The sequence below is a fragment of the Camelus dromedarius genome, chromosome 27 (genome assembly GCF_036321535.1).
Source record: "Camelus dromedarius isolate mCamDro1 chromosome 27, mCamDro1.pat, whole genome shotgun sequence".
In the NCBI taxonomy this organism is placed as follows: domain Eukaryota; kingdom Metazoa; phylum Chordata; class Mammalia; order Artiodactyla; family Camelidae; genus Camelus; species Camelus dromedarius.
Window position 1 is genome coordinate 23032149 of NC_087462.1, and position 26503 is coordinate 23058651.

Below are 26503 nucleotides of genomic sequence, written 5' to 3' on the forward strand. Positions count from 1 at the left end.
GGCGACGCAAGGCTTGGGTCGGAAAGGAGGTCGGACCTGACATAGAAGGGGTGGGGTCTTGTTTTGGCGACATTGGGGGCTATTGCTGGGAAGCAACACTGGGCTTCCGCATGGGCGGGGGCGGGGCCTCCGTGTGGGCGGGGACGGGGCCTTTGTAGGAGCCAGGTTTGGGGGTTGCTGCGGCAGAAGAGGGCAAGAGCGCTGCATCGACGGGGGCGGGGCCTATCACTGGTTGGGTCAGGGCCTCCACGAGGGCGTGGGGTGGGGAGCTTCTGTGCCAATCAGAAAAGTGCTTCTGCCTTGTTGGAGGTGGGGCCTCTGTGCAGCCCCGCGGCGTCTCCGCCCCATTCTTTCCCACAAGGAGGTGGTGTTGGGGGCCCTCTAGTGCCGATCCGGATCCGCTCAAGGCTTCCGGCCGGCTTCCCAGGTTTTTGCAGACCCTTGCTCTTGTCAGCCGAGGTCGCAAACTTTCGGGTGCCTTTCCTGGAAGGGTAGAGCACCGATCGCCTGTACTCTGATTTTTTGGGGGAGGGGGGCAACTGCCCATTTCCCCTCCACTGGGATGAGTTTTTTTGCGGTGGACAGGTGTGCGCAGGGGTGTGTACATGTAAATTTCGGGGAATGGTGGGGGACAAAGGTTTACACGTAGTAGCTTCTTTCACGGCCCACGCTGCTAATTTCCAACAGCTTCTTCGCAGCACGCGTCCAACAGACGCGTCCAACTATGAGTGCGTGCGCGAGTCTGCACGTGTCTGCCAGCATGCGTGCACGTGCGTGCCTGCCCAGTGCGTACACTCGGACTGGCTCGCAAGGACCAGCGTACGTGCACACGTGTCCGCGCGTGCGTAGCCGTCGATGCGCCTGCGCTGCATGTGCAGTGAGGTGTGAGCGGGTCGGCCCTGAGCAATCAGCTGCCCCTCAGCCTTGCGTCGTCAGTAGGTGATTTACGGTACGGTAGGTGGTGCCCGAGGCCGCCTTCCCGCCTCCCAGTCTGCAGCCTGTCTCAGCCTGGTCGTCCCGGGGAGGGTAGGAGATGGAGAAGCTGAGGTGGCCAGTCTTGTACCTGGACTGAATGTGCCGGGCCCCAAAGAGGGGACTGGGGCAGGCTGGGACCTGGAAGCCCGTAGGCCGCCTTCACCCGGCCCCCACCTCAGCCCAGCTCTGCCCGTGTGGCGCCTGCTACAGACAGATTGGCTTTATTCATGGACACGCAGGGGCCGACCGGGCCCACCCTCCCGGGACACGCTCACACGGGGGTGGGGGACTCTCCATGCCACAGTCACGACACACGACGCCCGCGCTCGGACCGGGCCGGCTGGGGAAGGGGGCATGGCACAGCCTGACTCCTGGTTTTGGTTTAAAAAAAAAAAGGTTCTTGGGGTCGATGTGGAAGTGGGGTGCGGGGCTCTGGGGCTGCCTGGGGACCCCTCAAATAGCCTCTGTTGGCGGTGGAGGGGAGCCGTCACTTTCCGATCTTCTTTTAAAAATACATAGAACATGCTACTTCCGCGCAGACACTGGACGGGGTGGGGCAGGGAGGGGGCAACACAGGTGGAGCGAGACTCCCAGCCGTGGCCGAAGCCCCGGCCCTGTCCACGTCCCAGGGTTGGACGCGGGCGGGTAGGACAGACACTAACACAGGCTCCGAGGGGGCGCCCCGGAGCGAAAGGAAGATCTCGTGTTTTAAGGGGAAGGGGTTGAAGGACAGCCCTGCCTCTGGGGGGCGGGGCAGCGGACAGGGGAGGGATTGTGCTGCTGGTAGGGGGCCGTCCTGGGCCCTCACGCCTCTGGCTCATACTCCTGATACTCCTCCTGCATCAGAGGGACGGGGATGGAGTGGAGAAGAGCAAAAGAGGAAGGAGTTGGAGACCAAGCAGCGAGGCCCGGGCCCTGAGACCCCTCCCCCTCAAGGAGGAACAGTGCATTCCCCTCCCCCTGGGCAGGGGAGAAATCTGGAAGTTGGGGACAGCTGGGATGTTCCTGGGGAGGGGTGCCTGGGGCCCAGTGCTAGGCCCCATCTGTCCTCCCTCCCTGCTGCCACCTCCAGGGTGTGGGTTCTAGAAAGGGGGGCTTGAAGCTCCGTGGTCCAACCTTATGCTGCCACGAACCTCCCACCCCAGCTGGAGTTGGCAGCAGTCCTGGGGATGCCCACAGCCCCACCCAGCCCTGCCACCGCTCACCTGGGGCGCTTCCTCATAGCTTTCCCCTTCTGGCTCCATCAGGGGCTCAATCAGCGGCTCCTCAGCGGCTTCCTGGGCCACTTCCTCCGGCTACGGGCAGAGAAGAGACAGGGCCCGTGAGGCCAGCTGGGGATGCCTCCCCAAATTCCTACCCTGGGAAGCTTTTGACTGATTGGGGGAAGGCTAGGCTTTGTTGGCAGTGCAACCAAAGTTTTTAATTAAATTGTTTATTTACAGTGCCTTGGAAGTGGGCTGGAGGACTGAAATGCCTCCAATCACCACTCGAAGCTGGGGTGGTGAGGGGGAGTGGGCTCTCTATGCCCCCTCCCCAGCACCTGGCAGCCTCCTGCACTCCCATCATTTGGACTGGATCAGATGGAGAGGTAGACGGGGTGCACTCAGTCACCCATTTATCCCTACTCCCTTTGTGTCACCTCTGTGGGGGGGTCAGGTATCTGCACCCCAGAAATAACCCTGGAGTCTCCTCTGGGCTGGAGGGAGATGGAGGCTCAGGGACAGAGCTGAGCAGGGGCTCTGAGCCATTCCCCTGCCACTTTCCAACCATCCCTCCCCCAGGGCCCTGTGTGGCCTGGTTTCTTCAGCTGTTGCTATTTTAAGATAAGCTGGAAGCAACAGCTCATGGTGTTGCTTGGATGTGTGAGCTAAGACTCTCCCCTCCCCACTGCATCTGCTGCCCAGACGAGTGCAGGCCAGCAGGCACACAAATAGGGGGCTGCCAGACACATGGCCAGTCCCCTGTGGGTGAGCACATGTCTGTGCACAAACACATGGGACTGAGCTGGCTGCACGCGTGGGCACACAAGGTAACCTGGGGTCCATGCACAGCTGCGCAAGGCCACGTGCGGGTTGGCACAAGCCTGGACCTGCGGGGAAGCCCATAGGCAGGGGGCACACCACCTTCCCCACTTCCACAGGTAGCCGCTGTCCCTCCCTGCTGGGCAGAGGTAAGAATCTTGGGACCCTGGAGGGCCAGCACTGAGAAGTTCTCCCTGACTACCTGTGCCCTGTATTTGTTCAGCTCCATCCAGACAGCTTCACCGCCTCCACATTACCTGTCCAGGTGGGCCCTGTGGGCTCATGAATTTGCGCTCCTGACGTAGCTCATTTCCCCCAGTTACACATGGGTCCTCCAAGGCCCAGGAGGTGGGGAAATGTTAGTTGGCCCAAAATCACCCAGCTATGACCAGAACCCAGGAAAGAGAGAGTGTGAGGAGTCCCAGCTCTGCCCATTGTTTGGAAACAACTCAGATGTCCAACAACAGCAGAATGGAGGTGGGGAGGGTGGTCCTGCTGCGCACAGGACACTGCATATCAAAGCAGGGACACAACGTCAAGGCTGACTCTCAGCGCCTACTGATGGTGACAGAAGCCAGGTACCGAACAGAGTGCACTTTAGGATAACATTTCTATGACGTTGAAAAACACCCAAGGTATTTGTGGTGATGGAGGTGAGGAAGCTATTAGCTACAGAGAAGAAGGCACAGCCAGGATGAAGGCGCCTTGGGTGCAAGAATTAAGAAGGCACCTCCTTTCAAGGCCATGCCAGTGAGACCCCAGAATAAGTGCCCCCCTTAAATTCTGTACCCCAGACACCGCACTAGTCTTGGCCCTGGGAGTAAGGGCTGGGAGGGGGCGTAAGGGAGGCTTCAAAGGGGCTGACTTTCTTTTGCATCTTGACCTGGGTGCTGGTTACTTGCGGGGAGCCCCGTTTGTGAAAATTTCGGGGAGCCGCATGCTTTCTGCATGAATACAGTACTTCAGTAAAGAGTTCACTTAAAAACCACCCCAGCCTGCCCCCCCCCCCAGCTGTTTGACATCAGGTAAGTCACTTTACTTTTTGGATCTCAGCTGCCTCGGGTTGGAAATGGGATGGCGTTTCTGCCTTGTATGAGTGTGGGGAGGCTCCCGTGATAACGTATGTGAGCAGACTGGGAGGCAGAGCCAGAAATGGGCACCCCTGGCTTGCACGGGTTCTCCAAGGGCCCAGTGGCCCCAAAGGCCTGCCTTTGGATTGTAAGTCTATGGTCTTGAGCTCCAGAGAGAGAGAGAGAGAGAGAGAGGGAGAGAGAGAGAGAGAGAGAGAAGGCTTGAGGTGCCAACAAGTGCTGGTAAGAGGAAAGCAGCCCGAGAGAAATGATTCTGTGCAAAGGCTACTCACACACAGCCTCGAGGCTGACAGCTCAGTCCCAGACCTGCCTCCCTGCACCCCAGCTCTCAGAGCAGGGCCTGGCCCGTGTCAGCACCAAGCGACTCTGGTGACTTAAACCTGAGCTTATCCTCCCAACCACCTTCTCAGAGGGGTAGGGGCAGGTGGGATGCGGGATCTTGGGCAAGTCACTTCCCCTCTCTGAGCCTCAGTTCTTTCATCAGTAAAATGGGCTAACTGGGAAGCCTTCTTTATAGGGATGTGGTGCAGATTCAGTAAGTGACTCCGTGTACAAGGTCTAGAACAGCGCCTGCCCACACAAGAGATCAGTGAATGGGAGCGATCACTGAAAATGTAATGATAAGAAATGGGAAGTCACACAGTTGGTAAAATGCAGAGACGGGACTTGAACCAGAACTTCTGAGTCAGGTCCCAGACTTCTGACAGGGGAGGGAACCAACTGTGCAAAATGTCTGGAATGGAGGGTGGCGTGGGTTCTTCTCCGAAAGCCCGATGGATACACTCACGCTGAATACACACTGATCTCCTAAACCTCACGCTGAAGGGGGCCCCACCCCCATGGTGGCAGAATCTGCGCTTGTATGTGGACAACACGGAACTCCCTCATGAGAGGCATGTCTGTACAGACGTAAAGGCCCATCTGTGATCCACTGTCACAGCGGTACATGTCCTTGCACACCTGTGGTGACATGGGCCCCCAGGGGCACACACACAGACTGCTCACGTGACTGTGGGGCCACCATCTCTTACTGAGCACTCACTGTACGCAATCCAGGCTCTTTATATCAACGTGTAGTCCCTGCCCTGCAGCATCAGCCTCACCTGAGTACCTGTTAAACATAAGATTCTCGGGCCTCACCTCAGACCTCTGAATCAGAAATTCTAGAGATGGAGCCAACAGTCTGTCTTTTACGCTGGCCTCCTGGTGAGCTGGTGCACACTGAAGTTTTTGAGAACCTCTGATGGACATTTTCTGTAATCTACATAAGAGTCCTCCTGTGTTTGTCTCCCATCTTAGAGGCAAAGAATCCGGCTCAGAGCTATGATGGGACCTGCCCAGGGTCTCACAGTCAGGAAGTAGTGGAGTTGGGATTCAAATCCAGCTCTGTGGGGCTCCAGGGCTCACAGGTCTCACCCTCCAGTGTGTCCTAATGCAGGCATCTGACTTCATGCACCCATGAGGTAGCCACCGCCACTTGCCTGGGGGACCATGTCTGCACAAATGTGTGACACACAGTTCACCCCTCCCCATGGCCCACATCTGCTCATACCTGCCTCAGGGCCTTTGCACATGCTGTTCCTACTGCCTGAAACACACTTCCCACATGGCTTGCCTCATTCCTTGGGTGTCAGCTCAAATGTCACTCCTCAACTAAAGTAGCCTCCTTACCCCTTGACTCTCTAGCCTGTGACCCTTGTCATTTCTTCATAGCACATACCCTTGTCTGAAATCATCTTGCTTACTGGTTAGCTTTTTACTGTATCTTCTCCCACTACAGTGTCAGCTCCATGAATGTAGGAACCTATTTACTGCAGTAACTCCTAAAACAATCCCTCTCTGGCATGAATGCTCACTGAATGAAAAGACATGAATGAACAATCAGTGACAAGTGAGGATTTGGCCCATAGTGATTCAGGTCACACTCACAAGCAGGATGCATGTATCCAGCCAGATCTGGGTCACAGTCACGGGGAGTGCCATGCCCATACACAGCTTCACATGGACTCATTCTGAGCCAGATCTAGCAGGGCCCTGCAGAACATGAGGTGGGGAGGCTTGTGCCCCAGGCTGAGCAGGGAGCCTGGTGTGTGTGTGTGTGTGTGTGTGTGTGTGTTGTGTGGCGGAAGTCTAGCTCACCTTCAGATCAGTGGGGAATTCCTCCTTCTTCACCAGGCCTGTGGCTGCTGCAATGTTCCCAGCCCCAGAGAACACGGCTCCTCCCAGATGTGATGCCTGCTCCTTGGTTTTCTCAGCCACTGCATCAGGGAGAGGGTTGGGAAGGGGGTTGGGGGCCAGGAGGAAGCAGGCTTAGATGCCCCCCTGCCCCGTAGCATCCCAGGGCCTGCCCTCCCCATGGAGCACCCCCGCAGGAAGCCTTAGAGGTGCCGTCTTCCACCACCTGCATCCCAGCCAGATCCCAGGCCAGGGTGAAGGAACAGGGCTGGACAGGGCTGGGCTGGTACCTGAGGCCACTCCTTGTACCACCCCCTCTCGGGTCTTGCTTCCTGCAGGGACAAAAAGGAGCACACTTAAGGGCTCTGAGCCGAGGGAACAGACTGCAGCAAGCACAGTGGTTACAGAGCAGGCAGAGGGACCCAGTCAGCAGTGGCCCCATCACTGCTTCCTTGGGCCCCTAAGTCCCACAAGGGCCCCCCATGCCTACTTCCTCAGGACTTCCAGTTCTCCCCCACTGTCTGTCGTCCCCCTGCCCCACGCACCCGAGGTGATACCCATGCCCTCTGGTGGATGTTGCCTGAGCACCGACACTGGGAAAGCGCTCTACCTCTGCAGGGTCATTTAATCCTCTGCCCAGGATGGGAGCAGATGGGGGAGGCGGGTGGGGTGGAGGCAGTGGGGGTAGGGTGGAGGCAGTGGAGGCGGGCAAAAGGCTTTGTATTTGGAAGGAAGCCCCTGATGCCCAACCGCCCACATCCTCTCTATGGACACGCACTTCCCATCCCCCCACCCCCTGCCCCGGCTCCATTTCTTCTAAAGACTCTCTTCTAACTAGGGTGCAAATTCCTCCTTCTGGCCAAAGTTGGAATGATGCAGGATGTGTCTAAGGGTAACATGAAGATTGTGACTGACACCCACAGCATTGGCCCAGCGTTCCCAGGATAGCAACTGGAAAGGCAAGAAAGCCTGACCCGAGGTGGGTGTGGGAGCCCTCAGGGGAGTGGGGAGTCTTCCATCCCAAGGATTTGGCAACCCAGACAACAGCTGATAGAGCCAGAACCGGGTGTCTGGGCCAGCTGAGGCCGGAGAGAGGAGGAGAGACTGGCGCAGGAAGACAGGATTCTCAGGGCCAAGGCCAGCCGGGCCCAGAGACTAGGGGGCAGGGGGCTGCATGCACACTCATTCATTCCTCCCACAAGCACTTGTTGGCACCTGCTCTGTGTCAGGCCCCAGGTCAATGGCTCAGTGTCAGATGAGGGTAAGAGAAGCAGATGTGGTGCCCTGGACTCAAGTACTGGGGAGAGGAACTCCAGCCTCCAGGACTCCAGGAGGTACATGATGGGGGAGGAGGCACTGCCTAGGCCTTGTCGAATGGGGAGCAGGTGGAGACGCAGAAAGGAGACCGAGGAGGGTGTGCCAGGCACAGGGAAGAATGCAGGCAAATCACAGGGAGGTGTGCTTTCAGGGCCTGCACGGAGCACATGGACCTGGTCTGTGTGCTCGGAGCGATGGAAACAGGCAGGGCTATGAAGGGCATTGAGTGCTAGGCTTCAGCGAGCTGAGGCTTTGACTTGTAGGGAGTGGGGGCCACCAGGAGTTCCTGGTCAGGGGGAGGAGCAGGATGTGGTAGTCTAAGGGAAAGGGGAGGGGCCAAGTCTGTTAGCAGGGAGGTAGTGTTACAGGTGCCAGGGGTCTACCGGAGTGAAAGGGCTCAGGGAGGAGGCAGGATGGAGGCCAGAGCTGGGGTCCAGCAGGTGTGGGCTTCAAGCCTTCTCCCCGTCGCTATCACCTCTGCCCTAGCTCCAGCCACCCTCATCTGGTAGGTATGCTACCTCCCCACCAGCCTCCCTGCTGTCTCTTCTGTCCCCAGCGGCCTGAGGGACCTTTCTATACTGAAGTCACATCATGTCAGTCCCTGGCTTACGATCTCTCCTGGCAATTATGCTTTGCCCTGGCCTGCCGGGGCCACTCATGAACTGGCTCTTGCCCACCTTTCTGATCTCATCTCGTACCACTGCTTTCTGCCCTCTGCTCTCTAACCCAGTGTCCTTGAGCCCATTCCAGGACCTGCCTTTCTGCACCCCTACCCCTGCCCTCCTTAGTCTTCAGGCTCAGCTCAAATGCCATCCTCTTTGATTACCCTCCCAAAGTGGTCTTCCAGCCCAGCCACTGGATGCCAAATCCCACCATTGGGGTGCTTGGCATCACTATCAGGACACAACCCTGGGCAAGTTAACCAGCCCTCTACAGCCAGCAGAGGGGATAATTGGATAATTCTACCTACTGCACAAAAGTAAGCCCTGTACCTGCATCCAGATTGAGAAATATCAGTTTCCTGCCTCCCTTCATGCAAATGACCCTGCAGGCTCCCTCTCCTTTCCCACTTAGGGTGAGACATTTTAACCACTTGGCTTTTCTCCTGATATTCCGCAGCTTCGAGCAGAGGGAACCCGGAGGAGAGATGCTGATGGTGGAAACACTGGGAGGCAGGGAGACCCAGAGAGAGATTCCGAGGTGGAAGTAGATGGAGAGGAATTCTGGAAGGGAGCCCCAGCAACACAGGAGGGAGGCGGGCAAGGAGAAGGGTGGGACTTTGGAGTCCGGAAAGCTTGGCTCAAACTCCAGCTTCAGGTTTTATCAGCTGTGTGACCTTGAGCAAGGTAGTGAAACCTGGGGGGACCCCAGTTTCCCCCGGTTGTGGATGAGCAGGGAGCATTCAATGAGGCGATGGACCTTACGGATGTATTTCACACAGTACTTGGCAGAGAGTGAGGGCTCAGCACTAGGTAACTATTAATAACGGGAAGAATAAGGAAAAAAAAGGCTGTCTGCTTTGATCCCTGCATTGGTCCCTGGCCTTTCAGCTAAACCCCATCCTCACCAACACTTCGCTCATCCGCCCTCCCTTCAGTCTCTTCGGTGACCTAGCCTTCCATCGGCTATGTCCTCAGTGACCCCTGCTGACCCCGCCCCATCTGCTGACTCATATTCTCCCGCCCAGACCACCCTCACTCCCACCCTTTAAGGACCCCAGCTCCGCTCTCTCCCAGGACATCCAAATTCCGCAGCCCCAGAAGCCCCGCCCCTCGCCCACCGACGTAGAGGACACCCTCCTTGGTCTTCTCCGCGGCCTCCGTGACCCCCTGCTTGGTTTTCTCCGCGGCGGCCACGACGCCCTCCTTGGCCATGGACAGGCCCTTCATGAACACGTCCATCCTGGCGGCCTGGGGAGGGCGAACACACTGGCACGGGTGCGCTGGCCCCGCATCCTCGTCCCAGCCCTTCCAGAGGGACGCGGGTGTCCCCTCCCCTCCCTCCGGAGACCGCTGCACCATTCCGGGCCCGGGCCCGGGCCCCTCTCCCGCCTTACCCCCTCCCCAGCTCGAGGCTACAGGGCCGCGGCGAGTCCTAGCGTCCTTGAAACCTGGGACGCAGGAGGGGCCACCACCTCAGTTATCCGGGACATTGCAACCTGCAGCCCCGTGGAACCGAAGTGCTGGGCTGCGCGCGAAGCCCCGGGGCCTGCCTGTACACACATGGCAGAGTCACACGGCGACGCACACAAACATACTCCAGGGACTTGCTCACGTGCACATACAGGACACGCAGACGCTCAAACGCGCACGGACACTTCTGACACACACGGCCACACGGTCGCGGACGCACGTCCACACACACAGCCACCCAAGCAGTTGCAGATACCGAGCAACAGACACACATACCCCGGGGCGCACACTGACACGCACCCACCGGTGCCTTCTTTCCGTTCTCCAGCCCCTTCCACATCCCACCCAGTCCCCTCTCCATTCCCAACCCCTTCCTCAGCCCGGGCGCCTGGAGCGCGACCGCCTCACCTGGATGCGGGGCCGGGGCTGGGGATGGAGCGGCGGCTGCGGCTGCGGCTGCGGCTGCGGCTGCGGCAGGCGGACGCAGGGGCTCGGCTGGGCCGGGCTGGGGTGGGCTCAGGACAGATGAGGGATCAGGTCGTGGCCAGGTGCTCAGGTTGGTCTGCAGCAGGCGGGGAGCGGGCCCTGAGCCGGGGCGCAGTAGTGCCCGGGCCTTGGGTGCGTCGCCAGCCACCGCGCGCTGCCAGTGCCCTGCTCGCTCGCGCGCTCCGGCGGCTCCAGCTCGGGCGCTGCGGCAGCTCTGAGCTCAGCGCACCCCCCTGGCGGCCGCACCACCCCCTCGGCCTGACTGACAGGGGGCGGGGAGGGTGACATCTCCGCGGGGCCCGCTAGCCTCACGGGGTGGGCCCGGGACGAGCCGCTGGGGACCTCGGAGCGTCAGACTCACGTCCTGGCCCCAAGAGCCCAGTCTGGTGGGGGAAAATGTGACGTGCTAAGAGTAGGGAAGAAATACTGCAGTTGGTTTTAGAGTTTTAGAGTTCAGATGCGTTTGGATCTGAGCTGTGCTTTTTATAACCTTGGGCAACTCAGCTCTCCTTTCTGAATGCCAGTTTCGTCTTCTGTAAAATATCGATGGTTCATCCAACGAACGTTTATTGAGTGCTTAGACAGGGGTGCCAGGCAGGTTCGAGGCTGAAGACAGTGGAAAAGGAAAACAAAGTCCCTCGATCTAGGGGAGTTAACAATTGTGTGTTTGTGTGTGTGCAGAGATGGGACAGAAAATAAACGTGTCAACACTTAAACCAAACAAGGTTATTTCAGCTTGTGGTAAGTGCCATGGAGATGAGAAAATGGAGATGTACCAGTTACTAGAGGAGGGTTGCTTGAGATGAAGGGGTCAGAGAAGGCCTCTGTGAGGAGGTAAATGGGAGCAGAGACTCCAGATAGGCACCAAGGCCAGGATACTTCAGGGCAAGATTCATAGAGAGGGACCTGCAAGTGCAAAGGTCCTGAGGCAGGACTGTGCTTGGGAACAGATAAAAAGCAATGCAGCTGAAGAACCAGGAAGGAGGGAGAAGGAGGCAGACAAGACCCTTTTTTGTGTGGTTATGGTCTGGATTGTCAAAATGGTTATAGAAGTCTAGGCACACAGAGGCCCTTAATTTTGTATATGACCAAATTATACCCAAGAAGTTGTGGGATCCCAGACGAAGGAGACTTCATCTGGCAGACAAGGGAGGAAGGGAAGTTACAGCTGTGGGTATAGCATGGGCAAAGGCACTGTGGTTGGAAATGCAGAGTATGTAAGTGACAGCTGATGAGGTGAGGCGGCAGCCAGGAACAAGACTATGGTGGGCCTGGAAAAAACAGTTCACAGGTTGTTGGTAGAGCTGCAAAATGGCACATGCTTTTTTGAAGACAACTTGGCAATATTTACCCAAGACATAAACGTATGCTTCTTTGGAGCCAATACTTCCCTTTCCAGGAATTCATCTCTCGGATCTCTGCTCACACAAGTGCACAGAGATGTTTGTGCAATGATGTCCACTACAGCCTGGTTCATTGCAGCAAAAAAATGAAAATGATCTAAATGACCCTATGTAGAGGACTGGCTAGTTAATTGTGGTTCATCCACCCAATGCGATGCTGTGCTGCTGTTAGGATGCGTTAGACCCGTGTGCACTGATATGGGAGTGTCACACGACACGGTGTGACGTGAGAGGAGCGAGGTGCCAACTGTAATGTGTGGAGCCAATCAATTTTGACACATGAAAACTACATACATGCACGCAGTTATGTACAGACATCTTATATACAGATCTGTACATCTGGATATACCAATAACACATCTGCAAGGACTCCCCAAAAACTGTTAACGGTAGTTGCCCCCAGGAGAGAAGCTTGTACATTTCATCACCTTCCTTCTTGTGCTGTTTGATTACTTTGCCTTGAATAGTATCTTGTCTAATTGTGAAAACTAGCATGGGGGACATCTGTCATTAGTGTTGGCCTCTCAGCATTGGAACAGCCTCTTTCCTATGTTTGGGGGATCCCCCAATTTATGAAGAAGAGCCATCTCCCCCTCCAGGAGCTGCCAATACTTTCCCAGCTTTCCTTGCAGCCAGGACATGTGACCTCAGCCCCAGACATCCCAGCCTCAGACTTGGAACTAGAAACTAGTGCCAGGAAGTAGCAGGGAAGGAGGGGAGTCTGTTCTGGTGAGGACAGGTGGTGGTGATGGTGGCAGCTGCAGACAGGGACCACGGGCAGCGGTGACACTGCTTCTGGGGGCATCTGGAACCAACAAGGCAAGCTGTGCTGTCTATGCCCAGCCGTAGCATCCGGGGACTCTTCCTGGGCCTTTTGACAATGTGAATTTCCAGGCTGCATGCTCTCCAAGGGGACTCTGGCCTTCCAGAAGAGTTCCTGAGCTGCCCACAATTAGATAATAAACTCCTTATCTGTTTAAATTTTTAGCCAGAAGTAATTTTTGTGACTCTCAGCTAAGATCCCCTGAATGTCAGATGAGGAAAGACCAAACAGGAGGGGAGAGAGAGGAAGAAGACCATACAGATGGTGTCTGTACTTCCTATTGTAGGATTTGGGTTTTAAGCACGAGAGAGACCTAAATGAGATTTGCATTTCATGGGGCCAAATGGAGATGGGTTGGAGGGGGACAATGCTAGAAGCAGCAAGATCAGTGAGGAGGCTGGGGCAGAATCCACAGGAGGAATGTCGAAGCTGATCCAGGGAAGCCTCAGTGAGGCTGGAACAGGATTGGAGGGGAGACTCAAGCATCACTTACAAGGTAACTTACTAGATGTTGGGGAAGAGGGAGAGCAACAAGTCCAGGAAGATTCTCAGGTTTCTGGCTTGGACAGCAGGGTGAGTGATGTTGCTGCAAGAAGAAACAGGCATTGAGGTGGGGCAGGTTTGGGGATGATGGTGAGTTTGTTCAGGGCACACGGGATGAGCAGTGCCTGACAGATGAGCTGCATGAGATGTCCAGCAGATAGTCAGATATTTGAGCCCAGAGTTCAATAAGTCACCCAGGCTGGCTTCAGGTATAGACATGGGCCATGGTGTCCTGGGAAATCTTTACACATGGCTTTCCCAGCAAGGAAGCACCGTTATTTGTAGAGCTTGCCCAAACCTGTGATGGAAACTCTCCTGCTGCGGTTGATTTCAAGTGGTCACTGTGACGTCTCTGAGCAGAGACTTGGGAAGAGATATGTGGTAGGACTCCCTTAATCAGCATCTTCACCATACACATAAAATAGGTAAAAATAATCTTAAGCACATAGACAGTAGTAAAATAATCAGGATGTTATGTTTTGAGGGTTTATGACGTTTGTTTTCAATATAATTCATATAATCATAGGTTTATATAATTTAATTTTTAATATTGGCTTTAACACCTGGCTCACAAAATTCCTGAAACTTTGTTCTTATCAGCTGGTCCAGGCGAGCCCAGTTCACCCCTGGATTTGGAGTCCTTTGCAGAGAGGTGGTGGCTGAAGCCATGGGGATGATGCAATTACCCGGGGGAATGTGGAGATTGAAAAGAAAAGAGGGTCTGGAAGAGATTCCTCAGGCACAGCAAGCTTCTTTTTTTTTTCTTTTTCTTTTAATACCCTTATTGTGGTTTGGTTCCTGTGCAGTAAACTACACATTTTTCAGATGGACAATTTGATGAACTTTGATAGATGTCTACACCCATGGTACCACCACCACAATCAAGACAGCTAATATTTCCATCACTCCCCAAGACGTGCAATTTTTGAACTCCCAATTTATCCCTTCCCTTTAACCTCCAGTAACCAGAAGTTTGTTCTCTGTTTGAGTCTGTTTCCGTTTGTAAGTAAATTCATTTGTGTCCGTTTTTTAAGATTCCACATGTAAGCAATAGCATATGGCATTTTTCTTTCTCTTTCTGCCTTACTTCACTTCAAATGACGTTCTCCAGGCCCATCCACGTTGCTGCAAATGGCATTATTTTATTCTTTTTCATGGTTGAGTAGTATCCCATTGTATAAACACACCACATCTTCGTTATCCAGGCATCTGTCATTGGACATTTGTGTTGCTTCCATGTCTTGGCTATTGTAAATAGTGCTGCTGTGAACAATGGGAAGTATGTGTCTTTTTGAAATATATTTTTCTCCAGATATATGCCCAGGAGTGGGATTGCTGGATCATATGGTAAGTCTATTTTTAACTTTTTAAGGAATCTCCATACTGTCCTCCATAGTGGCTGCACCAATTTACATTCCCACCAGCAGTGTAGGAGGGTTCCTTTTTCTCCACACTCTCTCCAGCATTTATCATTTGTAGACTTTTTAATGATGGACATTCTGACTGGCTTGAGATGATGTCTCATTGTAGTTTTGGTTTGCATGTCTCTAACAATTAGTGATGTTGAGCACCCACTGCAACCTTCTTGAGTGGCCAGGGCAGAGGAGCTGGGGGAAAGGCTGAGAAGGCGCTGCAGAGAGAGAAGGAGAAGCTGGAGAGAGTGGTGGCAGGGAAGCCAAGGGGTTAGAGGACAACTGGATAAATGCTACAGAGAAGCCAAAGCAATGAGCAGTGAAGAATCCTCTGGTGGGCAGCAAGTGGACTGTGGGGGAGTTTAACAGTAGCACCAGACGGCTCCGGGAGTCTAGGAGGGAAGGGGCATCCAGGGAAATCCTCCCGGAGAAGGTGACATTCGAGCTGGGTGTTGAAAGTTGAGAAGGACCTTACAAGTGGTTGTGAGCATTCCCAGCATAGGATTCAGCAGGTGGAAAACTCCAATGTAGAAGGAACAGAAAACAGGTGAGAAGTTCATTTGGCTGTTAATGCAGATGCTTAAGCAAAGCAAGTGCTTATTTTTTTCACTGAGAGAAGTCATGCAGTAGGAGGTTCACAGTAGGTGTGATGAGTTCACAGGCATCAGGGACCCAGAGTTCTACCTTCCTGCTCTACCAGCCTTAGTACCTGGATTCCACCTTCAAGGCCACCTATGGCCCAAGATGGCTCCTGCTGCTCCAGCCATCATGTCTATTCAGAAAGCGGGAATAAGGGAAGTAGGGTAAAAAGAGCACCTGCCAGTTGTCTGTCTTTTCTTCAGGAGTTTCCCCAGAAGCTGACAACTTCTGCTTATCTCTCATGAGCTACACCTAGCTGCAGGGAGGCTGGAAAAGTCTGGTCATACAGCTGGGCTTACGACTTCCTAGAATCAAAGTGTGAGAAGGGGAGAATGGTTACTGAGTGAGTCACTAACATCTCTGTCACTATTCTTTTTGCCCCCAGCTTTATTTAAAAAAAAAAATTGAAACCTAGAGAAAAGTTGCAAACATAGTCCAATGAACAAAACCTTCAGAAAAGATGCTGAATATCCTTCCCTAGATTCACCCATTGTTAGCATTTGCTGCATCTTTCTTTCTCTTCATATGTGCTGTCCCCAGAAGAAGGCAACCCAGTTACGGGACCACCACTTTCCAGCACAATGGATTCTTTACCCCATGTCACAGCACCAGCCCCACTTTGGGGCATAGGATGGCACAGCCCAGGCCCCTGGGTCTCTTTCTGGCCAGACCTGAAACCTGTGAGTTCTCAGGGCCCTTTCCTTGTTCCTGTTCTTCCTCCCCTGGGGAAATGGGCTCCCCAGTTCCTTTCGCCCCTCTCCCCTTCCTAAGATTATACTAAGGGGAATGGCTTTGAAGCTTCTGGAGAGGGAAGGCTGGAGAGTGGGGGAAAGGGGTTGGGAGAAAATTCCACCTGGAGCAGCAGGTGTTCTCTTAAGAGAATCCTAGGACTCCTAGCTCTGCTTGGGTTCTGCAAAAATCCAAGTGCACCTTTATAACTCTGCGTGTGGTGTGATTAAACATTTATCAACCTTCCTGCTGTCCAGAGACCTCAGGGCGGGGAAGAAGACAGGCAGGCCAGATGGCGGTGGGGTAAGAATGAGAGATGGGGGTGGGTGATATTGATTGAACACCTACTATGTGCCAGGCACTACATTCATTACATCATTAAGCCCTAAAATCAACTCCTTAAAGCAGGCATTTTCATTCTCACTTTAAAATTTGGGGGGTGGGGGTGAGGAGGTAATTAGGTTTATTTATTTATTTATTTATTTCTTAATGGAGGTACTGGGAATTGAACCCAGGACCTTGTGCATGCTAAGCACAGTGCTCTGCCACTGAGCTCTATACCCTCCCCCCTACAATAGACACCCTCATTCCCACGTTACAGATTTCAGTCCCACTTTGCAGGGAACCGACACTCAGGGCAGATCATATAACTGGTCCCTGGCATCCATTCTTTTCCATCGGTTTTCCCTGAGTGCCTACTGCGTGCCAGGCACTGTTCTGTGTACTGGAGATTCAGCAGAAAACAAGACCAATAAAGTCCTTGCTCTTCTAGGACTTACCGTCCTAGAAGGAAGTGGCAATTAACAAGTGAACTAGCAACCAAATAAGATGCGTTAGGTTGTGCTGCTTTGTCAATATCAGTCACGCTCACTTAGCTCACTCTAACAGTCAGCTCTCCCTCCTCTCTCTGACCCCTGAGGACTTGCTATGGGTCAGGCCCTGCTCTAGGTACTGGAGAAGATAGTCGTGAGTGAAAAAGACCCTGGGGGACTTTACGTTCTAGACCGAGAAGGCAGATGATAAGTAAAATAAGTAAGTACAATATAGGGTATGTCAGATAAATGCTTGGAGGGGAAATGAAAAGGAAGAGCGTGGAGGGTGCTGGGGTGGGGCTGAGGGCTTGGACAGTGTGAAGTCCTAAGTCTGGAAGCTGGGGACCAGTTCAGATGCCATCACCATAGTACAGGGAAGATGACAGTCTGCTTGGGCTAGGGTGGTGGCAATGGAGATGGAGAGATGTGGTTGGATCCTGGGTATTTTGAAGAGTTCAAGATGGAATGTACTGATAGGTTAGAAAGACAGGAGTCAGGATTGGTCCAGAATTCGCGGCTGAGCAGATGGAAGGGTGCAGACAATTGTGGGAGGAACAGGTCTGGGGACAGGGGAAAGTCAGGAATGCAGCTTTGGATGCAGTAAGCTGTACGCAGGTGGAGCTGCAAGCAGGCAGTTGGATGTACTCTTTGGGATTTCAAGCTGGGGCCAGAGGTGCACTATATATGTGACATTCAATGACCATGATTGGATGAGAGATCATAAAACAGGAGGTGTTGACAGAGCAGAGAAGAGGTCCAAGGGCTTAGTCCTGGGGCCTTCTGAACGAAGAGGAGGAATCAATCATCAGTTTTGCTCATATCAGCCTCCCCCAGTGCCTAAAATAGTGCCCGGCACAAAGTAACTCTAGGCCAGTGTTTGTTGAATGAGTGAATGAGTAGTGCTAAGTGCTAAGAAACAAATAAAATGGGTACTTAGTTAAAGAGTGCATGGTGTGTTGGTTCATCAATTGTACCAAATACGCCACACTGATGAGGGATGTTGAGGGTAGGGGAGTAAATATGTGTGGGTGGGGAGGGCTATGTGGGAACTCTCTATTTTCTGCTCAATTCTGCTGTGAACCTGAAACTGCTCTAAAAGAATAAAGTCTATTTTAAAAAAAAAAGAGTGCATGGGAGAGAATGGTTTACTTTAGATAGAGTGATCAGGGAGGACCTCTTTGAGAAGACGGCACGAGCCAAGCTCTGAGGGACAAGGAGAAGTCAGTCATATAAAGAGTTGGGGAGGGACACAAATCTCACCAATGTTTTCCTAGGACAATCTACCCAAGTGATAGAAATAAAAGCAAAATTAAACAAATGAGACCTAATTAAACTTATAAGCTTTTGTACAGCAAAGGAAACCATAAGCAAAACAAAAAGACAACCTACGGAATGGGAGGAACTATTTGCAAAAGATGAGACTGACAAGAGCTTAATTTCCAGAATATATAAACAGCTCATACAACTTAATAAGAAGAAAACAAACAACCCAATCCAAAAATGGGCAGAAGACCTAAACAGACATTTCTCCAATGAAGAGATGGACAACAAGCGCAGGAAAAGATGCTCAATATCGCTAATTATCAGAGAAATGCAAATCAAACAACCACAATGAGGTGTCACTTCACACCGGTCAGATGGCGATCATTAAAAATCCCCTAAATGATAAATGCTGGAGAGGGTGTGGAGAAAACGCAGGAGAGACCTGTTAGTGGAACGTAGTTTGGGCAGCCACTATGGAAAACAGTATGGAGATCCCTCAAAAGACTAAAAATAGACTTAGACTTAGCATATGATCCAGCAATCCCACTCCTGGGCATATACCCAGAAGGAATCTTAATTCAAAAAGATACATGCACCCCAATGTTCACGGCAGCACTATTTACAATAGCCAAGACATGGAAACAACCTAAATGTCCAACAGATGACTGGATAAAGAAGTTATGGTATATTTATACAATGGAATACTACTCAGCATTAAAAATAATAAAATAATGCCATTTGCAGCAACAGGGATGGACCTGGAGAATGTCATTCTAAGTGAAATAAGCCAGAAAAAGAAAGGAAAATACCATATGATATCACACATATGTGGAATCTTAAAAAAAAAGACGAGCTTATTTACAAAACAGAAAGAGACTCACAGACATAGAAAACAAACTTATGGTTACCAGTCAGGGAAGGGGGTGGGAAGGGATAAACTGGGAATTTGAGTTTTGCAGATACTAACTACTGTATATAAAATAGATAAACAACAAGTTTATACTGTATAGCACAGGGAACTATATTCAATATCTTGTAGTAACTTATGATTAAAAAGAACATGAAAACGAATATATGTATGTTCCTATATGACTGAAGTATTGTGCTGTACACCAGAAATTGACCCAACATTGTAAACTGACTATATTTCAATTTAAAAAAAAGGGTTGAGGAGGAAACAGCAAGTGCAAAGGGCCTGAGGCAGGAACAAATCTGGCCTGTTGGAGAATCAGTGTGCTTGGAGCACTGTGAGGTTGGATCATGCAGGGACTTGCAGGCCCGGAACCTGGACTTTGGATCACATCCTGGGTATCCTGGAGGGTTTTAAACAGAGGAGTTAATAGATCAGATTGATAGTTTAAATAATCTGTTGAAGGCACATGGAGGATGTTTTGTAGGGAGGCAGGAGTAGAAGTAAGGAGAGTGTTAGGAGAGCTCCAGGCAGTGGCCCAGGCCAGAGATGGTGGCACTTGCTGGGTGGGGAGCGAGAGTAATGGGCAGATTCCAGATGTTTTAGGAACCAAATGGCAGGACTAGGATTCCAGATCCCTTGTTTGTTCAACCCCACTGTGAAGATGTCCCCCACAGACAGGCTTGGGAGTGCCTTGGGTAGGGACCAGGACCTAGTAGGGCTGGGGGGTTTCCTCCTGGGGTCTCTCAGACTCCAAGCCCAGACTCCAGGGGCTGCCCCACACCGGAAGAAGCAGAAGATGGTGGGAAGGGGTGCTGTGGCCGGCAGGGTCATTCCATGCCAGGCTCTGTGCTACTAAAGCAGCTGAGACCATGCCTGGCACTTGGAGATGGTCCTTTCTCCCTTTTTCCCCATCAAACCTGGATTCCTGATCTCTCCCTAAGCCTAGTCCTCCTGCAATGCTTCTTCTGTTCAAAATTCTTCAACACCCTTCCCACTGGGAGGTGGGATTATGTCCCCATCCTTGAATATGGGCTCAGGGACTCTAACCAAGTACAGCGATGGTGAACCTGTGCCAGGTTTTAGGCTCAGGCCTTAAGAAACTGGCAGCTTCTGCTTTCCATCTCTTGGGACACTCATTCTGGGAACCCAGCCACCGCACTGTGAGGAAGCCATGTGGTCACATGGAGAGGCCACAGACAGCTATACCAGGTGACATCCCCAGCTGAGGTGCCATCTGACAGCCAGCAAAGACTATCCCGCCGTGAGTGAGCAGCTGGCCCCGGCCCCAGCCCCAGCCCCATCCTCTGAGCTGCTCCAGTCGGTGGGGATTTGGAGCAGAGATGAGCTGTCCCTACCGGCTACTTTTCAAATTGCCAATCTGTGAACAAAATAAATAATCATTGTAGTTTTAAGCCACTACATTTGGGATGGTCTGTTATGCAGCAACAGGTCACTGGGATTCCATGTTCCACCTCTCCAGAGCCTGTCTGTCACCAAATACCACTGTGTCTTCCTTTTAAACACCTCTGAAATTCATCCCGTTCTCTCCGTCTCCCCTGCTGCTCCATCTGTCACCTGGACAATGATGTCAGCGTCCAAATAGATCTCCTCCTACTCGCTGTTGATGCCACAAGTTCTGTTTCCCACACATCAGTCCAAAGAACTTGCTAGAAAGCCCATCTGATTCCCTCCCCAGCCCATCTTTACCCATTTGAACCACTCAATGGCTCTCCACTCTCCTAAGACCAATACTCACCATCCTTTCCTGCTTTGGGCATTAGCCAGAGCGGTCTTTCTTCTCTTTCTCCAGTATCCCAGAGCCTTTGCACATGCTGCTCCCGCTCCCAGAGCTGCCCTCCTCCACCCACCTCGTTAACTCTCACTAAAACATCACCACTTCCGCGAACTGCATTTAAGTCAGTGGGTGGTTCTTGAAATGGGGTCCCTGAACAGCATCATCAGGGAACTTGTTAGAAATGCCACTTCTCAGGCCCAAGCCCTGTGCGAAGGCATCAGAAATCCCGAGGCAGGGCCCAGGAGTCTGTTTAACAAGCCCTGCAGGTGATTCTGATCCACGCGCTCTAAAGCCCCCAGTTCAGGTCTTGGACTTCATCTTCTCCCATCTGCAAATTCCTTTCTTTCAGAGATCTGCCTTTGTGATTACACAGGGCTTTGTGAGATTACCTGGCTCCCCTGGAAGACAAGAGCACAGGGGCCCCTCATCTTCTGCTTCTCACTGCCTCCCGGCACTCAGCCGTAGGCCCGCCACATCCTGGAGCTTAGGGATGAGGGTTGAATAGATACTGACTGTCGGCCTCCAGATGGTCATGGGCTTCTCTGGGTGTGAGGGAGGGGAAGGGACTGGTAGTGGGACCCTAAAAATGGCCGAGGGGAGGGTGAGAAACCTCAAGAAGCTTGGGGAGATTTCAGCCCCTCCAGAAAAGAGAAGGTTGTCCAGAGCCAGCACTTCCTCTCCCCCCATCCCTCCTCCACCCTGGGGTAGCCCTCAGCTGGCTGCTATTGGCCACTGAGCCAGGCCTTGTTCCATGGGCTTTGTGTGTTTTATATCATTACTACAATAAATTTCTGAGTTGTGTATCACTAACATTCCCATTTTACAGACAGAGAAACTGAGACACAGTAAGGCTTAGGTACTTGGCTGAAGTTAGGGCAGGGGGGACTTGAATCCAGGCTGTGTGACTGGTGCACTGCCCCTTGCCACCAATGCCCAGGTGGAGAACATTCAGATGGCCCAGGAAGTAAGAAGCAGGGGAGCAGTGGGCCAGCGAAGCTATGTGGAACCTCATTTGCGCTGCCGAAAAGGCACTCCCAGCTGGAGCGGATTGTGATGGGAAGGCCCCAGTTGTTGTCAGATCTGTCTAAAGTTTTAAGAGTAACCAAAAATGTGGATTATTAATATGCAGTCTCCCTGTTTCCAAATGATTACATTAAAGCCCTTAGATGCTTCCAGAGACCAGATGATGTTGGTGGTGAAACCGAGGCGGGTGAATGTCATCAGAGCCAAAGACGATGCACCACAATGTGTACCTAAGTTCTCTGACCTGGCCCCGGCCCCGCCACGTCAGAGTCGCAGCTTCTGCCATCATCTCGGGGGCAGTCCACTTTAAATCCACTCTTGGTGGGATGTGGTTTCACTGAGGGCAGGCCCCTAGCAGGCCCCTAGCATTGATCCTTACCTTTGTGTCTCAGCCCCCCAATGACCAGTGCCATGTGGGTGGGGGCCAGGTCTGCCGGGTCACAGCCGTGTCCCCAGCCCCCAGCCTGCACATAGAAGATGCTCACTAAATGCTTGCTGATGGAAGCAGCAGTGTAAGCCCTTCCCCCTCTGAACTCCCTCCCATCCCCACGCTGGCTCCTCCTGGTCCCCTGCCCCAGGTGAGTGGGGGCGGGGCCATGAAGGTTTAAAGGTTGGCAGCTGGGTCCCCCTCGGCTGCTGAGTGCCCGGGGAGCCTAGGCCACAGCATGGCTACCGCCAGCCCTGTAAGTTCACCTGCCTGCCCCCTTGGGCAGCGAGGGCCGGGGCTCACCACCCACCCTGATTCCTTTCTTTGGTCAGGCTGGAGATGCTGAGGGGGGCAACAAAAACTGGAGGAAAGACAAGGAGGAGAAAGAAGAAGAGGAGGCGGCAGCAGGGCCGCTGGTGGGAGAGGAGGCTCTGTGCGCTCCCACGGCGCTGCTGTCCCTGAGCAGGAAGGCCCCGGACCAGGGCCCCACGGAGAGCAAGCTGGAGTTGCACCCGCTGCTGAGCAGGTAGGGCAGGCCCTGCTCTGCGGCCTCGGACTCAGCTCCCCACCTGGGAGAGGCCAGAGCTGGCCTCAGACTTGGGCTCTGTTGGCCCTTCCAGCCTTAACCCAGCTAAGAGGTTAACTGCCCTCACTTGGGGGAGTTTAGAGCTCAGTGGCAGAGTGCGGCTTAGCACACACAAGGTCCTAGGTTCAAACCCCAGTACCTCCATTAAATAAATAAGTAAACCGAACTACCTCTCCTTCAAAAACAAACAAAAAACTGTCCTCACTTGTCCACAGCCCTTCAGGATAACTGACTCCAGCCCCCTTGGGTGAGGGTGGGGGTGCAGGGGGCTGTGCCCCAGATCCCATCTCGCAGTTTGTCCCAGAAGGGGCGGGACTTCCCTGCCAACCTGGGTGCTGCTGGGGGCGGCACGGGGTGGGGTGCTCTTCTTGCTGCTGGCCCCCCTCTTCTAGGTGGGCTCTGTGGTTCTTCAAGAATGACCGTAGCCGGGCCTGGCAGGACAACCTGCATCTGGTCACCAAGTTTGACACCGTAGAGGACTTCTGGGCGTGAGTGTCCCTCATGGAGGAGGCCAGGACCAGGGCACCCCGCGCCGGGGATCCTTCCCAGACCCCACCCCTCCTGGGGGCTGCCTCCCACACAGCTTTCCCAGCCCTCCCGGGGGCCTGGCCGCGTCTTGCAGAGGTTTTGCAGGGAGGTGGTAGGGGGATTGGACTGGGGCACAGGCCCCGCTGAAGGCTTCTCAGGGCTCAGGAGAGAGCCTGGAAGTGAGAGAAGCCAGGAGTTAACCCTGACTCTACAGCTCCATGCTTCGTGACCCTGGGCAAGTTCCTTCCTCTCTGAGCTTGTCTCAGCCACAAAGAGAGTTTGAGGCTGTCTCGAGGCTGTCTCAGTGTCTGTGGTGATCAAGGGAGGGGATCTGAAAGGTGCTCCACAGACCCTGGGGTGCAGGGGAGGGGTGGTGAGAAGGTGGCATTTGAGGGTTTGGGTAAGTGGGGATGGGATTCCTGGCGGGGGGTACCTGTCTGAGCAAAGGCTTGGAGGCTGGAAGGTGGGGTGGGAAGCAGTGGGGTCTGGTAAGAAGGTGAGGGGTCTGAGGCCAATAGGAAACCAGGCCCTAAAAAGCCCGGACTTTCAGCCTGGGGTGGGGACCTTTCTGCAGGATGTACAGCAACATCCAGCTGGCCAGTAAGCTCTCCTCCGGCTGTGACTACGCCCTGTTCAAGGTAAGCCTGGGCTTCCACACTCCTCAGCACCAGCACGGGGCTGATTCTCCCCTGCTTCTGCTGCGTTCCTCCCTCACAGGGGATTTGGGGGTCAGGTGCCAAGAACAGCCTCCCTCAGAGCCGAGTGTGATTTCTGGGGAACCATGCACCCAGAGGAGCCTGGACAGTGTGCCAGCCCCGAGCGGTACCTTGAAGGACAGGGGAGGGGAAGGAGGGGAAGCAAGGAAGGAGCCTAGGTTTCTGGCCTGGCTCCTTAACTGGGGACGTGCATCAGGATGGCCCGGAGACACTCATCAATGTCCTGGAGGTGCTGTGCGGTGGGGCCCTGACAGCGATGTTTAGACGTTTCCCCAGGTGGCTCGTGCCAAGTCTGGGACATCTGCCTTTGCCCGCACTGGGGTTGCCCCAGGTGCTTCCTTACTCACCCCTATTTGAACTCTCATCTCAAGGAACTCAGCTCAGTAAAAGAGACAAACCCACTTATGTGAGGCCATGTAAGGTGACAGATGACAAACCCACCTATGCAAGGCCACATAGGTGACAGATGTAGAGGTTCAGGGGCCCTGGGGAGCACACAGGAGGGTGCAGGGGGTGGAATGGCTGGTGGTGAAACTGGCTTGTACAGAAGGGATGGAGGCAGAGAGAACCTGGCCTGGTGAGGGGGGCTGGAGCAGGCCCTGGGGAGGTGGCTGGGCCCCCACTTCCTTTTGAACAAAGGGAGGTAGCTGATTTGCCATCCCACCCCCCAGGATGGCATTGAGCCCATGTGGGAAGACAGCAGGAATAAGCGCGGTGGCCGCTGGCTGGTCAGCCTCGCCAAGCAGCAGCGCCACAGCGAGCTGGACCACCTGTGGCTGGAGACCGTGAGTCCGGGCCTGGGACTGGAGGGTTCCCGGGGGAGGGGCGGGGCTGATATGGTGGCAGTGGTCTCAAGGAAGGCGGGTTCCGTCTCCTCCTCCTCCCCTTCGGCCCCAGCTGCTGTTTCTGATCGGGGAGAGCTTTGAGGAGCACAGCTGGGAGGTGTGTGGGGCCGTCATCAACATCCGAGCCAAGGGGGACAAGATTGCCGTGTGGACCAGGGAGGCGGAGAACCAGGCGGGCGTGCTGCACATCGGGTGAGGGGTATCTCTGGCACTGGGTGGGGGCTGGCCTCTTCTAAGGGAGAAGGAGATGTCTGGAACTCCCCGTGATGCCTCCCCCTTCACCCTTTCCCACGTGTATAAAGGCTGTGGAATATAGATTTCTAAATGATTTTTTAAAATTGAAGTATAGTTGATTTACAATGTTGTGTTTCTGGTGTACAGCATAGTGATTTCAGTTAGAATTTTCATTATAGGTTATTACAAGATATTGAATAGAGTTCCCTGGGCTGTAGAGTAGATTTCAAACTACTTCTTAGCAGACCTCTTTTCTTTTGCATTAGTCATATTTTGGGTTTCACAATAGGTAAGACACAAACACACGCAACAGGAGTGACTGTGGTTGGAACCAGGGTAGGAGCTCTGGGCAAAAGACCCAGGGTCCCAGGTTATCTCCAGGACCCGCTACTGACTGCCTGTCTCATTTCCTCCTCACTTAACTCCCAGGCGTGTCTACAAAGAGCGCCTGGGCCTCTCCTCAAAGACCATCATTGGGTACCAGGCCCATGCAGACACGGCCACCAAGAGCAACTCTCTGGCCAAGAACAAGTTTGTGGTGTGAGGGACCCTAGCACCACTGCCCATTCGGCTGCCCCTGAGACGCCCACTGCTGTGTGTGTGTGTGTGTGTGTGTCTATGTGTATATGGGGGCTGGGCTGGGCCGGGGGCAGATGGCATAGCTCTCATGTGCCCTAGAGTGAATATGAACACGCTTTCATGTGAATTGAGGCCCTAGCCTAGGGGCAGCTCTGGTGGTGGTGATGGTGTGTGTGTGTGGGGGGGGGGACCTGAGGACCCAGGGCAGCAGAAAGGTGGAGGAGATGCTGGGCTTCTTGTTTCACCCCGGGCGGCAGGTTAGGTAGAGCGGGGTGAGGTGAGTCAGTGGGAAAGTGGGCTTGACTGCAGGAGGAAAGATACCTGGAGAGAATCCTATGTGCCCCAGCATTTACTCTGTGCCCAGAAGGGGGCTAGGTGGCCTGAGGGCCAGACTCTTCCATTTCGGGGGAGGGAGCTCAAGGCCCTTGACATTCTGAGAGATGGAACTCAGGGGCAGGAGTGGGGGTCTGCTGAGTGATTGCTCTGCTTTAAACCCTTTTATGGGCTGCCTCTCATGAGGTTTGTAGCCTTGGAGTCCACCCTGTATCCCGTGCCTTCTGTCAGCCGGCTGGGCGTGGGTCCCTAGAGTGTGTGTGGAGGGATGGAGAGGGGCTGGCCCAGGAAGGGATGACGGTGGGGGTCAGGCCTTACTGTGGTTCTGCTACAGGTGGATTAACTGGCAGGTGATGAAGCTTAAGCCCCTTTCTGTGCCTGTTCTAAATAAAGACTTTTAAACAAACTGGAATTATTTTTAAAGAGGGCTCTAAAGTTAAGTAAGATTCTGCACCCCCTCCCGCCCCCACCGCCAACCTTCATCTGCTCCAGTCCTGTCTTGAGAGGGCTCATGGGAGACTCCCAGGTACCAAGGAGACTCCCAGGTACCAAGGAGACTGATCAGGGCCCAAGCTGGTACGGGGGAAAGTGGCTAGTCTGGGGAGCTTCAGCTACCAAAGGGTTTTGAGCCAGGGCGTGCGGTAATGACCCTGGCGAAACTGAAAGGGCAGGAAGCAGAAGGTGCGTCCCTCACAAGACCCAG

The 26503-nt window shown here is 53.7% G+C and overlaps 2 protein-coding genes across 2 annotated transcripts; one reads left to right on the top strand and one right to left on the bottom strand.

Moving 5' to 3' along the window:
* Positions 1 to 1180: 1180 nt before the first annotated feature.
* On the bottom strand, positions 1181 to 10413 carry SNCB (synuclein beta). The gene is made up of 6 exons (XM_031437844.2): positions 10120 to 10413; positions 9360 to 9489; positions 6553 to 6594; positions 6227 to 6345; positions 2181 to 2270; positions 1181 to 1812 (listed from the first exon to the last, which is right to left on the bottom strand). Exons 2-6 carry the CDS (start codon positions 9478 to 9480, stop codon positions 1780 to 1782), a joined length of 405 nt encoding a protein of 134 aa, XP_031293704.1. The 5' UTR covers positions 9481 to 9489; positions 10120 to 10413; the 3' UTR covers positions 1181 to 1779.
* Positions 10144 to 25432, top strand: EIF4E1B (eukaryotic translation initiation factor 4E family member 1B). The gene is made up of 7 exons (XM_064479575.1): positions 10144 to 10329; positions 22312 to 22505; positions 22958 to 23053; positions 23668 to 23731; positions 24481 to 24594; positions 24707 to 24846; positions 25318 to 25432. Exons 1-7 carry the CDS (start codon positions 10144 to 10146, stop codon positions 25430 to 25432), a joined length of 909 nt encoding a protein of 302 aa, XP_064335645.1.
* The last annotated feature ends 1071 nt before the right edge of the window (positions 25433 to 26503 follow it).